This window comes from Lepidochelys olivacea (genome assembly GCF_965140295.1).
Source record: "Lepidochelys olivacea isolate rLepOli2 genome assembly, chromosome: 4".
In the NCBI taxonomy this organism is placed as follows: Eukaryota; Metazoa; Chordata; order Testudines; family Cheloniidae; genus Lepidochelys; species Lepidochelys olivacea.
Window position 1 is genome coordinate 94,776,862 of NC_140414.1, and position 14,890 is coordinate 94,791,751.

The following is a 14,890-nucleotide window of genomic DNA, read 5'->3' on the forward strand; positions in this document are numbered from 1 at the left end:
CTGCTTTATGAACTGTTGTTTTCACCAATAAAATAGATGAGATTGTTGTGGTTTTTTAGCAAGACAAAGGAGGGTTTCATCTGTTATCTGCGGAGACTATTGTTCCATGAGCTATAAAGTCTGTTCCATCCTTTGGCCTCCATTATACGCTAGGTAGTCAACAGGCAGACTGCTGGCCAAATCCAGACCGCAAGGCGCTTTTGAACAGACCCCAAAATCTTATTATTTAATTTATTTATTATCATTATTGTTATTTTTGTATTATTTTCTCTGGAGTCTGGACCTTGACTATACCTTTAGCCAAGACATTTGGACCTTGACAAAAAATAATTGTCTACCCTGAGCTAAAAGTTCTAACTCGCCTCCTGTAGCATTTCCTATGAACTAGGATGAACTAGCCTGAAAAGGTTTGAATTTTTGTGAAATTCTCAGTCTCTTTATTGGGTTCACAAAGCTATTTTGAGTTCTCAGACCTTATTTTCCTGAAATTTAAAACTAAGTTGTAGTTTTCCCCAGGTGAGCCACCTTTTGATGAAAAAACATATTTTCTAGCTAAAGGGAAGTCAATGTGCTATTAGCAAAAGAATCCCATCACCCACTTAAAAAGGCATCAGTGCTATTCTATATGGAAAATATTAAGGACAGATCCTCCAGTGGAATAAATCAGAATACCTCCATTGATTGCATTGCATCTATACTGATTTAGAGCAGCTGAGGATCTGGCCCTCTGTGTTAAAATGTATTTAGAATGTGTCTCTCTCTCCCTCTCCTTTTGTCAGTCTGTATTTATTTTACACTTTGCCAAATCTGCTTCATTTTCAAGCTATATTAGCATCATTTTTTTCCTCTCTCTCCTCTCACTGCTTCTATTTTATACAGTCTCTCCTAAGTGCAACATGAAACCAGTCCTGTTTTTGTTCAGACTGAACTTTCGAACTCATGGAGTTTGAATACATTTGAACTCAGGCAAAATGAGTTCACTTCTCTCTACATTTAAGACATAGTCAATTATATTCCTAATATGTATCGGAGCAAGTTTAGAAACATATTGATTTACTTGTAAAAAAAAAATCTAGGTGTCATTTTGATCAACAGCTGGGATCAGAAATAAATAACAAGCACATACACACAGAGTATTTACTATTGCATAGTGATAATTGACATTCTTTGAAGTGTCTCTATGGGTTATCTCAGGAGACAAGATACTAGAATAGACAGACCATATGTTTGTATGATATAACTATTAGTTAGTTAAAGTTAATTCAAGAACATATAGCATTTCATTTTAGATTCTCTGAGATGTTGAACAATAATCTTCCTTCTCAGAAAGCCCAAGTATATTTCATTTCTAAGAAATGACACTGTAACCTTTCTTTTTAAAGAGGGCTGCACAATTATTGCCCACTTTAAATAATTAATTTTCAATTAAATCAAGTGCTTTAGAATTGGATTTAGTTGTTACTTCATTGACAAAGTGTGCAACATTGAGGTCCTTTAGAATTCAGAAACAGCCTTTAAAGACCCAAGACCACACTGAAGCCAGGTCTATAGCCAGAGGCCTGCTATCCCATGCAAGCTGAAGCTGCTCTATAATCTATCATGCCATTGCTAAAAGGATATTAAGACAAGCATTTAGAATTGTAGTCCTGTGTCTTACAATCCTGTGTTTGTATCAGCAAGTCAGATGACCAATTGCAAATTGTAACTCCTCTGTATCATGCTGTTTAAAAGAGGAGTGATGGCCATAGTACAGTTAGCTATCAAGACATTTGGGCCTTAGAAGGAAAACAGAAGACAATGAAGTACTTATTATTAGTTCTCATCCTACGAATCACTCCCTTATACAGTTCAAACAAAAGGAGAATTCACCTATTAAAGTGAGTAATTGTGCCTGTTGGGCAAGCCTTTACAGTTACTTCACCATCCATCCAGAACTCTTTGATTGCATTAAGGATAACAACACTTTACTGCAAAAAGAACAGGAGTACATGTGGCACCTTAGAGACTAACAAATTTATTTGAGCATAAGCTTTCGTGAGCCAGCTCACTTCACCGGATGCACAATGTAGCCCACGAAAGCTTATGCTCAAATAAATTTGTTAGTCTCTAAGGTGCCACAAGTACTCCTTTTTGCAGATACAGACTAACACGGCTGCTACTCTGAAACACTTTACTGAGCAAGTATCTTGCTTCTTCCGGTAAGCATGACTTTAAAATCAGTACATTCATCAGGAACCAGCCTAGGATTCTACTATGAGATTGCCTCTTTTTTTGTAGTAGTATTAGCTGATGCATAAGTAGATAAAAATGTTGAACCAAGACTACAAAGGGCAGTGGCTTTACTGATTCCACAACACTCGTTAGAGACAAATGAGTGATTAGAGTGTAGTTGCTGCTGCTGCATGGTAAACACCCATACCTAAACTGGAATGTTCCTTTAAGCATGCTTTCCTGCTAATACAAGACTTCTGCTCACTTTTTAATTTTGAAAATACATTCACTTAGTGTTATAGAAATCCAAGTTAAAATGCAAACCAAAGAGACTGCATGGCTGCAAGAATTGATAATGGGATGGAATCAGAGCCTTCAGATTACTAGTAAGACTCTAGTACAGGTCGATGATTATCCTCTGGCATCTCCATAGTGATCTATGTGAAATTAGTTGGTGGTTTCCATCCAGTTCCTAGCAGACAGACATTCCAATCAAAAAATCCACTGGCCCTGACAATGACAGTATCTACAGAGATTGAATGGGGATGGAGACTGAGCTAATCTTTCACGACAGTGGTTGATTTGCTCTCCAAGTCAAAAAGGAGAGCTTATTTAGGCTGATAATGGCACTATTAATTATTATTTATTATGCAGCACTGTAGGTAAGCATTCTGAACTTTGGTATAATTTCTTAAGGGCGCTCAGAACGTCTACATTTTTACCATGTCACCCCAACCTCCTTGGATTGCTTCACTGGCTTCCTTTCTCTTTACTGAACCAAATTTAAGTGCCTCATCCTTGCCTTCAAGGCACTAAATCAGTGGTTCTCGATCTGTTTATCACTGTGGACCACATATGTGTCGATACAGTCTCCCATGGACACAATCTCCCATCGACACAGCACAATGTAGCCACCGTGCTAAGTGGATCTAACTACGTTGACTTCAGTTATGTTATTCACGTAACTGAAGTTCCGTAAGTTAGATTGATTTACTGCGGTAGTGTAGACCAGCCCTAATAGAGTGAAGTGGATGGTGAACTTGTAGCTAAGGTTTAGATTAGGGATTCAGGAGATCTGGGTCAGATACAGACTTTCTGTGTAACCTGGGCAAATCAGAGTGGGATCCAAGAAGGGACTTAGGCGTTGTAAAGCTGAGTGTCACAGCACCTAACTTTTAAGTGCCTAAAAAAAATCACACGAAGAACACTATTATCCACAAAGCCTGAGTTCAGCACCTAGGCTTCCTATATAATGAATGGGAGGAGAGTGATGTGATCCAAAAAAAGCAAGCACACTAGGTGGGGAGCCACCTAAGCTAGCCAGTGGGAGAGAGGTGTGAGCTAAACTCTCCCCTAGATGCCTAAGTCCAGGCTGCGGGGAGGAACCTATCTTCTGCTTGTGATCCATGCACAGGAACCCACCGCCAGGAGTCAGGTGGTTTAATCACCTAATGAGTTAGGCACCTGCCTCCCTCCACACAAAATGGCCAGAGGAGATGATGGTACCCATCTGATAACGTCAGGTCCTGCTCACAACTTAGGTGGCCAAATGCCTGTTTTCCTCTGGTTCGTGGGCAGCAGAGTGCAATCCCCAGGGTCTAGAAATTAGGCACCTATAAAGCTTTTAATGCAGAAAGTTAGGCACTGAGTGAGTGTAGGTGCCTACAAGATTAGGCAGCCAAGTGGGAGTTTTGTGGCTTGCAGTGGTGCCATGCCTGGGAACTTGGGCACCTAACTCTGGAGTTTAGGCACCTAAATTGCTTCATCAATCACACCCTTAACTCTCTGTTCCTGAATTTAGTCAACTGTAAAATGAGGATAATAAAAATACTGAAGGCTTGTCTACACTGCCCCGCAGTTCAGACTTTGGGGGTGTGAATAGCAGTGCACCCCAAAGTGCTGCGCTGTAACTCCCATGTGTCGATGCTGCAGTTGTGAACTAAAAGGTTCCTAGTTCCCATTAATGTATTCCTAACAGCGTAGCACTTCGGTATGCATTGCTATCCACACCTCTGTATTCCAAATTGTGGGACAGTGTAGAGAGAGCCATATTGACCTCACAAGGCTCAGTCCTTTCGTGTATGTAAAGCCACCTCAGATCTTTGGATGGAAGGTGCTGTGTAAATGCAAATTATTAATTATTTGTATTTAAATGAGTGAAACATATATTTTAGGATCATGGCATGCGAGGTGGGTAAAAGCCATTCATAAATATGAAAAATGTACTACAAACCCAATGGGAGTACTTATGTAAGTGCTCGCTAATGTAGAATTGCATAATTGGGCCCTAAATATTTCATCATTTATAACTCAAATTTATGAATGGTACCTTCCTAAGCCTTGTCTACACATGATTTTACTAAAAGGGTCATTTAAAACCAATGTAGTTCAACTGGTGCAACACTTACATCAATTTAAATCAGCCTTATATCAATTTAAGCATTGCCCTGATCTTCCAGGTGCAAGCTAAAGCAATGTAACTAGTATTAAAGAGATATATTTCTGACCACACAGAGGTCTGCTCAATTTAACTTAAACCAGTTTATAACCAATTTAAATAAAACTAGTGCAACTGCTATGTGTAGACAAGCCCTAACTTTCAACAGGAGCATTTCAACCTATTTCACAGATTACAAGAACTTCAATAAAATTGTATTATTTTTAATCCTGCCTAACCTTGATTCCACTTCCCCGCTCCCCTACACACACAAACTCATACCCCAGAGATTTGAGAAAATGTTGTCTCATACAGTGCCTTTCCCAGAAGTGAAGGTCTTTCATAGGTTCTCTGGGTAACCTGCTTTCTATTCTTCTTTCCTTTTCTGTGGCTTGTTGCAGAAGTAACTTATTTTCTCTCTTTTCTCTAAGTCAGGCTGCCAAAGTACAATACTCTTCCAATCACTGCCATGCCAACCCTGTCATTTCCTTGTCTTGTAAAAGCTTAAAGGTGTAGCCAACAGAGAGAGGACAACTAATTATAGTGGCATTGCTTTGCCTGTTCAACAACAGGAAATGAAATTCCCTCTGGAAAGTTAGCATAGGTCTGTCTTACCTGCATTAGTTGTATGCTCAAGACTGAGTTGAAAAAGTTATGTCAGGGGCACCAGAACCCCTAAGGGACTCGTGTTTTATGGGCCAGACCTGCATTTTAAACTCACAACCTCCTGCCATAGAAGAAGCATTCAAAAAATGCAGGTAAATTCAACTGAGTCTATAAGAGTTGGAATTAACTAAGATAAGAAGAGGTAATTGACTGAGCCTGTAATGGGTGAAAAGTGAAGCTTGAAGATACAGTGCAGCACCATTCTCCTGTTGACTAAAAGTGAATTAATGATCTGGAGCAGTGTGGGGGTTTCCAGAAACAACACTGTAATAGCCAACTTACAAGTTAGCAGCTTGCTGAAAGAGATGTGTATTCTTCACGCAGATCGCGGGTTCAGGTACCACTCTTTATATCTGTCTGAGCTGAAACAACAGTTGGAACTTCAACAACCAAGAATTAATATGAAATATGAGACTGATCTGGGATAAAATTAAGCAATCTCAGTCTTTGATATGCAGACATTTTCAAAATTTCAGCGCTCTTTTACATGCTTGTGACTTTGCAACTGCTCGAAGTACTTGTGCATGTTCTGTATCATTTTAAGGCTCAGAATGTGTCTACCAAAAAATGGGTGTTTAAACAATCATCAGAAAATGTAAAAGGGAGTAGATGGCTTAGGAAATTGTTATTGAGATACATAGCCTTTCACGTTTAGCTATGACTTTCTAGTGACTGTTTAATAGCCACTGTGAAATGTGTTTGGTGGTCTCTGTCCAATTCCTGATAGATGGGTGTCCACATCTCAGAAAGCACCACTCAAATTAACAATTCTTTTAAAATAAGTCTTGATAATAAGGCCAAAGACTGAATGGAGATGGAAGTGCAGGTGGGATCCCTGCGTTCACCAGGTGCTCATTCCAGAATTTGGGCCTAACATACATTTGGATTTGGAGCTGGATCCAAATTTTGCTGCTTATGCCCCACAGTAACCAAAAACTGTACACTAGTTCCTACTGATACCAAGGAACATGCACGATACTCAGAAACTCACTCAGCACTATTCTATACAGTAACATTTATTGGAACAATTTTTTCAGAGCTGTTCCCATTGTTTCTTTTAATAGAGAATAAGCTATATTCCACTATAGTGAGCTGTCATGACAATATTTTCTAGTATATATATATTGTAACTTGTAAATTAGTTAAAGCAGCATTGATTGCATTGACCTTTACTTTTTGACAATTGCTATTAAGGAAATGCCTCTAAAGCCCACTGAACATGGCTCATGCTATGACTAACATTTCAAATATCTACAGGTTAGGGCCTTGGAAAATAGTTGAAGACAACCAATGAATCAGTCGGCTTGTAGTCAGCCTCTGGAGAAAAACAGTGGATTGCAAACACTGTGAGCAAGAGTGTTTTTACCGAGGTTGTCCCTGTGTGGGTAGGAGGAAGCTTTGACTTTTTAATCCTCACTGGTCTGTTGGCAGTGCCCTAAATCTGAGCTATGACAAAATTATGTAGACTTTTGAATCAACTGCAGGCTCCCAAACAGCTGAACTTTGGAAGCCCTGCCACGTCTCACTGGCCCATCTTCACTATGGCTCCCGTATTGCTACCACCCATAGGAAATGTTTAGAAAATGTCCCGGGTACAGACAGGGCTGTAGACACCCACCACAGGGCTGGTGCTGGAGGAACAGGGGCTTTGTTTAAAAAACTGGAGCTGGGCCCCATCTGAAAACCTCAGCTGGGGAGTTTGCATTTCCTCTGCTGCCTTCCCTGCCAGGCTTACCAAGGTGAGGAGTGCTGGAGCCCAGGGTTTAGGGTCATGCCTGTCTCAGTGCAAAGGGGGAACGACTGTTTCATAAAGAAGGGGGTTGTACAGCAGGGTTGCCACTTTTGGTTGGATGTGTTCCTGGAGGTTTCATCATATGATATACTCTTTAATTAAAGATTAATCTGGAGACTCAGGGACAATCCTGGAGGGTTGGGAACCCTACGTAAAGCTCTCCAGCAGAGCGTGCCTATAGCCTAGGAGAGCATTGTCCCTGGGGAGCTGAGTCTTTCCAGCACGTCACGACACCCAGGCCCAGCTGGGGCTGGACGGGAGGCGCCGACGCGCAGGAGACAAATTGAGGAACAAGCTAAGTGATCAATCCTGCTCCCGGTGAAAGAGACACCGAGAGGGGCGGGGCGGCAGGGGGCGTGGCCTGCGGCTGCCCAGCTGCGATGCCGAAGTTTATGTGGGACAGGGCGGAGGGGGGACTTTTTCAAACTCATCGCAGAGCCGCCGCGGCAAGACAGGAGCGGAGGCCCGCGGACCTCACCCGTCAGCAGCGCGCGGGGGCCAGGCGGCCCCAGCCAGCTCCCCGGGGAGCAGTGCGGGAGAGGGGGCGATGGCTGCGGGGCGTGCAGCTGCCAGCCTGCTCCGTGACGGGCTTGGAGCGTGAAGCAGGGGAAGGCGCTGGCCGGGATCCTGCGCGCCGCTGGGGAGATGCGCTGAGGTCCGCCCAAGAAGCCCGCTGGCCGCGTGTGCCGCCCTTTCGCCCGGCCCTTGATGTGCCAAGAGCCGCAGGAGACCATGATCCTGACACGTAAGCCCTGTCCCTGCGCGCCCGCAGCGCTGGCCCAGCTGTGAGATCCGCTCCCGCGCCGCTGGTCCGGCTGGCCTCTCTCTGCTGCCGATCGCTCGTGTTGAGCGTGGCTTACAGCCACGGCAGGCAGGCGTGGGAGCCGGATCCTGAACCCCTCTCTCTTGTGGGGGCCTGTCCTTGTGGCACTCTTTGGTCAGTCCCTCGCCTGTGGGCTTTCACAGCGCGACACCGAAAGCTCGTAGCTTTTCCTTATGCCCCTCTAGAGAGAGAAAAAGCGAGCAGGGTTTAAGTTGCGATCGCTACAATGTGTTATGCTGCGGGGCGGGGGGGGCGTGAAAATGCCTTTCGTCCGGGCAGCGGGACTGGGTTGATGTAGGGTTGGGGGGTGGAGAGGGAGGGGAGGTTGCGTTCAAACGCATGGAAATTTCCCTTCTGCTGCGACAAGCCTGATCCGGCTTGAGAAGATCATCGATAGGCAGATGGGTTCCCTGCATGGGTGTGATTAGATCAGTGTCTCTTGCTCTTGTTGTGCTCGAGGAAGGGGCGCCTAGCAGAGCTGAAAGGGTGGGGAGGCTTGTCAGAGCAGACCTTTATCTTGGCACGTACACTAACTATTCACAATTCCCCGGTGTCTCCACTTCTCGCCCCTCCCCTCCCCTTTTGCATTTTGGTACGCGTATTTCTTAATGAGCTAACTAAGATCCTGTGCATCCTTTCTGGCTTGCTTGAGATTCAAAATCAAGCTTCAGTGCTTTTAGTGTTGTTGGCTTTTACCTATCCAGTTTAGATTCCCTCTTTCCCTCAGTTCTCTACTGAGTTAAAAAGTTTTTGGTGGTGGTGGTGTTTTTAATAGCCACTGGCAATACTTTCAAATCTCTTTCTAACTAGGAAAAATGTTTTTAAAACACAGAATATGTTCAGGTGCTGGAAAGTCTCAACTAGCAGTTGACTTAGTTTGGAAATTTGTCTGTAAATGTTAACTTCTGTGGCTGGTGACATACCAGGGCAATAGCTAAGTTTGCAAAATGTAGGTTATTAAACTTATGAAAAATCTGGTGCTGGTTTGGACTAGCAAGACTGAGGGGCTTTTCTTGAAACATGCTTTTTATTAGATTGCTTAGAATTTGTGACTTTCAATTCCAAGTGAAAATGTCAGTTGTAATTCATAACTCATAAAGGAGCTTGTTGTAATTGAGCTGTGCCTGAGGTTTTTAAAGGGCACTACAGTTGAAATAGTTAAACCAGTCTTAAAAAAAAAAAAGTGCCCAGGAGAAGGAAGCATATAGTTTCTTTTGAAGTTCTCAATAATTAGTCTGATGGCTTCAAGGAGCCAGATGACTCCCTCCTGTGCGGTGGTGCCCAAGCCCATGATGTCATGACTGGAGCCTTTGATCTCTTTCAAGGAACACCCCTTCCCTCCCCCCCCCCCCCCGCAAGTAGTAAACAACCCCCTATATTTCTAGCACAAATAGAAAACAAATTCTTTTTGTTGTCAAGTTACATTTCAGTACTCCCCTCCTCTTTCTTGCAAATAGCAACCATTCACCAAAGACCCACTTCTACCATAATTGTAAAGCTGCTGAACAATGCGTTTCCATTAAGCTAATGAACATGGTACTACTACAAGTTAAAGTGCATTTACGATTAGTGTGACAAATCTCTTTTAACTCTATTCTTTTAAAGAAAATAAGTTTTACAATGTCACCTACATTTATAGCACTACATAAATAATTTGTAATATGCCAGAAGGTTTTGATTTCCACATCATATGGCAACAATTTTTTAAATATGTGGGTCCATGGGCTGAGGGAATGCATCTTTATCTTAGCCATCAATTACAGATGCATTTTTGACATGAGTAAGTGTGACCTATTTGAATTCTCTGGCTTGATCAAGAAATTCCCAGCAGCAAAGCAGTGAGATACCAAGTGTCAGATTACATTTTTAATGCTGTTTTGTGGAGAACTAGAGGGAAGATAATAGCCAAACAGATTGCAGAACAGCCTCTGAATGTAAATCTATCAGCAGCTCGAAGTTTGACTAATTCAGCATCCATCTGGCCAGCAGGCTATTGCTGGTCCATAGCGTAGATAATTGGTATTAGGTTCCTCCATTAATTCAACCAGTTTGGTTTGCCATGTTGCCTTTCAGGTTGCAGCAGATGGTAGCAGTATCCTTTAAGTCACTTGACCTGCATTTCCAATAAAAGGAAAAAACTCGATGACAGATTAAAATATGGAGGAGTGGGATAGCCTGCTGTTTAGCAGATGGGCCAGAGGTTATTTCAAGACTTGTCTGAGACATTGTTTAAGGTTAAGATTCCTATATTCAGTTTAGGTTCTAAAATACATGATATGCAAAGAATATGTATCTATAGTTTAATCAGTGCTCCTGCTCTGATAGTTTACAATGAGTCAAAACAATTTGAGATCAGCTGCATTCAGTAACCTCTGGGAATCCCCAGACCTATATGACATGTAATAAAACAAGTTCTCTTTGCTCATTCTTCACCAATGGAATGTCTGAAAAATGCAGATACATTATATTGGTTTGTGCACATAGAGAGTTCTAGTTCTCTTTGAGTGATACCAGCTGTCACTCAAATCATTTACTAAGGAGTAGTTAAAAATATGGAAGGTGATCTCTTTTGTTTTATTTAGTTCTTAAATCTCAAGGACATAACCAGAAGTTTTAGAATGTGCAGGGAGATATTTGAACAGTACATTGCATTGCAACAGAGAACCAGAGCTGAGGCTGGGTATGTTCTGTTCTCAGGCCTGGGGCCTTACAGCCAGCAGAAGTTGAGTGCTTCTCCTCTGATAAACAGCACTGTAGCTGCCCCTACCGGATGATGGAATTATACTGGTGCTCACTATAGAAATCTAAAAGTACTTGCTTGCATACCATGCATACTGACCCTCTTGAAAAAGGAAAAAGTGTGTACCACCAGTGTTTCTGTATACGAATCTGTAATGCTGTTAACCTACGTATATAACATGTTTTTGATACCCTGTAAGAGTGTTCTAGGGTGCTGATCTTCTCCAGTTGTACTTTGAGTTATGAGCAGGGAGGTTGGGGGAGAGTGATCATGCTTTTATTTTATTCTTCCTTTCAAGCAGCTATTTTTCATACTACAAGTAATTTTTAGCTTAGATATTTATGCATTTTGTAAATATTTAAAGGTGGGGTTTGTGTGATGATTTTTTTTTTTCCTGCCCAAGAATACCATGATGTAGTGAGTTTCTTGGGGCCCCACCCTTTTTCCATTGAAGTCAGTTGGTGTTTTGCTATTGACTTCAATGGGAACAGGATGGGGCCCTTGGCCTGTAAAAGGAGATGGAGGAAAAGAGCCCCTGTGTTGAACAGGATGGTCCAGTATTGTAAACAAGAGTTTCTCATGCTTAACTATCTTTCCTAGCAACAGGAAGAAGGAAATGAGGCTATGCAAAAGGACCCTGACAGGCTCCAGACAATACTAGCCCCACCCTAACATTCACACTATATGACCAGAAGACTTAGAAATAAAAATAACTTCAGATGTTTCCCCTTCCTCCCTGTGCATATTGCAGAAATATAGCCAAATCAAATGATCTACAGCTCACAAAGAGTACTGTTTTGTTGTCCAAGGACTGCACTGTGGTAAAGGGTAATAATATAGCCCTAAACGATAGTAACATCGTGATAGGGCATTACAGTAGGTTTTCTCTACAGACTGCTCCTTACAACTGTCATTGACAGACTAAATTTTCTTTCATTCTTTTTTAATTCTGACAATTTTTTAAAACTGAGTAGCTCTCAAGGATATAGGTAAGAAATTTGACAAAATCAGCAGGGCATTTCTGGAATTATTTCTTTGACCTGTTAAAGGGAAGATAAGCTTAGTCATAGTTGAGATGAACTGCAGAACTTGTAAGCTCTTGATCCAAGAAGCGACCATGAATGTCAAACCAACTAATCCCAGTAACGAGTTAGCAATTCCAGGCATATTTCAGACTTATCCGTGTGCTTTTGCAGGCTAAGGTAGACTGTAAATAATTCTGTGTGGTTCAAGATGTCAAAATGGTCTTGTTTATTTTTTACTCCAAGGCTGATGAATATAGAGGAATGTGAAGGCTGTTGCTTTTCCAACAGAGACTGACTGAATTAGTGGAGTGGGTTATGTTATTTAGGCCAAAGATCTGACCACAACTTTTAACTTGTTCTTTCACCCTCTAGTGAATACTATGTCTCCAATAAAATTGCTTCTGAGTCTGGAATAAGTTGCTATGATATATCTTTAGTCTTTTGCTGTTTGAGGAAAATCATAACCTGTGTTTCATTACTGATGAGATGCATGAATGGGCCACAGGACTTGAGCTTTGAAGTCTTGGTTCTTTTCCTGGTTCTGCTTGCTGTGGACCTCATGCTGACCTACCTTACCCTGCAAATATACCCAATGAAATCACTGTGACTACTTGTGAAATAAGGTACTGCTTGACACGCATATAAAAGTAGTTGAATCAGGTCCTGTATGACCATGAGCCAACTTACTTAAGTTCTCTGTCTCAGTTTCCCCATCTTAAAGTTGGGGATAGTGATATACACCTTTAAGAAGCACTTTAACATCTGTGGGTGGGTAGAACTGTGTAAAGTACTAAGCATTATTATTTGTTATGAAGGATTGTTTCTTTCAAATAGTATCCTAGCTCCAACAGAGGTGTATGTCAATCTTTTGAGAACGATAGTGGTGGGTGACATGGGATTATGACATTTCGTCCCAGAAATACATTCCACACTAGCCCATTTATGGCCAACGGGGAGATTATCAAAAGCACCCAAGGGATTTAGGTGGACTGCTTTTCCATTGACTTTCTCTGAGATTTGTTCACCTAAATAGCTTTGGTGCTTTTGAAAATCTCCCTCCAAATCCTCCTCTTTGCATACAGCTGAAGACCACACACAGAGGAGAGCACGCATAGAAGAGATCTGTTGGAGTCTATAGTGGACACATATCTTCCCCCAGAGAGCTATTCCATGGCAACTGCTGCAGCTTCAGGGTTACATTCGTGGAGTTTTTTGTATGTCCTGTTATGTGAGGAAATGGCCGGTGTCACAGATGCAGGGGCTGTACGTCACCCCAAGCTCCCCATACACACTAAGAAACAAAGGGCCTGTGTAACCCACACACTTTCTGGGTGTGGTGTTCTGTCCCATCTAGTGGCACCGAGACCAATTAGAGAGAGTTAGCTAAGGCTGTAGAGCAGACTGATTTAAGAGACAGTTATCAGGTAGCCGTGTTAGTCTGTATCCACGAAAACAATAAGGAGTCCAGTGGCACCTTAAAGACTAACAGATTTATTTGAGCATAAGCTTTCATAGGCAAAACCCCCACTTCTTCAGAGACAGTTGGCTTTTAGCTCATGTGGTAGAGGCTCATGCTTTAAGTTCCAGAGGCCCCAGGTTCGATCCTGCCCACTGACAACCAGGGTCTGTCAGTGTTACACCTGCACTAGATGAAGTCCTCTTCTTCAGATGTGCCAAAATCTGCCTGTCCCCCTGCAACAGATCAATGTCTCCACTGCATTTAGGCCCTTCTGTAGTTCTTACTTGATACAAGGTTTGGCCTTTAATTTGGTAATATTAAGCAAGGTATTTTTCAAGAGGACTTTATTTGGCTCCATTGAAACTCATTATTATAACTCTCTCCATAACGTATCTGAAGTTTCTATTATTTCCTAAATACTTGCTCCAAGAAAAGCCAACTTATCGCCTGGCATGTTAAAAGTGCAATTACGGAAGTTACCTTATCTCAGCCTTGCAGTGCCTTCTGTGAGCAAGGCTGTCTTCCAGGAACTGCTCCTGAGTTTATCAGCCATGTCTAAAGGCTTTTATCCACAATAAAAATCTGTACTTTTATCTTTAACTTGTGTAGTAGGAGCTTGTTTTTAGTCTTCAGATTAAATAGTGGAGCCCACTCTGATATCTGTTAAAGGAATGGCCTCTTAAAGGAGCAATTTTCATGGGAAGCATCAAAACTATATAACTACATTTTAAATATATATATATTAAATGAATGTCTCTTGAAGGAAGAGACATTTTGGGTAATGGGAGTGGTTGTACCAAACACTAATTTAAAATACTGAAGCCCTAAAGTATGTATGGTTTAGGGCCCAGACCTTTCAAGGGTCCTGGATTTCACAGTATGCGCCATATTCCGGGTGAATCAGCCTCCCTGTCTTGCAGCACCACCAAGCCAAAAGAGTTACTGTCCAAATAGCCTTTGTTTTAGGGAGTGGTCATCCAGCTGGGAGCCAGGAGGCCATAATTTCAAAGCTCATCTTTTCCATTGACAGGTGTTTATATTTCTTCAAAACCCTTATTATTGAGCATTTCTGTCAGAAGTGGAATAGAGACCAGATCCCTAATATGACAGAACTTAGTCTTGTCCACTCAGCCGTGCTGCTTTTCAGAATGAATGTGGCAAAAATGTGTATTTGGTTGGCCTGTCACAAAGCATTGCTCTAACCACTAGCCCACAAACTTCTAGATCCAGAAATGGAATCTTGATATCCACTGTCACACACTTTGCCAATGGCTTACACAACTATTTGTGAATGTCACGTTCCCCTCTAGGGTCTAGTCCCCATTGAGAATAACAGTGTAACCAAAATGGAAGAGGTCTGTGCCTTAGATCTGAAAGGCCTGGCTTCAAATTCTGATGATCATGTATGTGTGGGGAAAAGTAGTATGTGACTACATAGTTAAAGATTGTGTGGTAATGCATGACTAGGATTATTTATTTATATTGTAGTGGCACCTACAGGCCCAGTTTGGGGGTTGGGGCCCCACTATGCTAGTCCATGTACACTCATAGAATAGCCCATGTATTGGCAAGGCTGAAGACGGGTGTAGTGAGACCTGACTAGCTAGCGATCAGATGCTTCTCTTCTGAGTCACCATTGTGACAGTTGAAATCATCTGGGGGCTGCTTTCAGTGGTCTCTAGATCTGAAATCTTGAGCTTTGACGCAGGCATTCTCAGTGGAGGCTCTGTGGCTGTG

The 14,890-nt window shown here is 42.1% G+C and overlaps 1 protein-coding gene across 4 annotated transcripts in view; it reads left to right on the forward strand.

Annotated features, from left to right (window-relative positions):
* DLC1 (DLC1 Rho GTPase activating protein) overlaps positions 1–14,890 on the forward strand; it is a 349,900-nt gene that overhangs the window by 290,341 nt on the left and 44,669 nt on the right. The window contains exon 1 of one of the 4 annotated variants that reach the window (XM_084627587.1): positions 7,514–7,851. The exons of the other annotated variants lie outside the window; for them this stretch is intronic. Within the exon in view, the coding sequence (XP_084483713.1) occupies positions 7,815–7,851 (37 nt within the window). The 5' untranslated portion in view covers positions 7,514–7,814. Of the gene's footprint in view, positions 1–7,513; positions 7,852–14,890 lie in introns of those variants that run through there. 4 annotated transcript variants of the gene reach the window in all.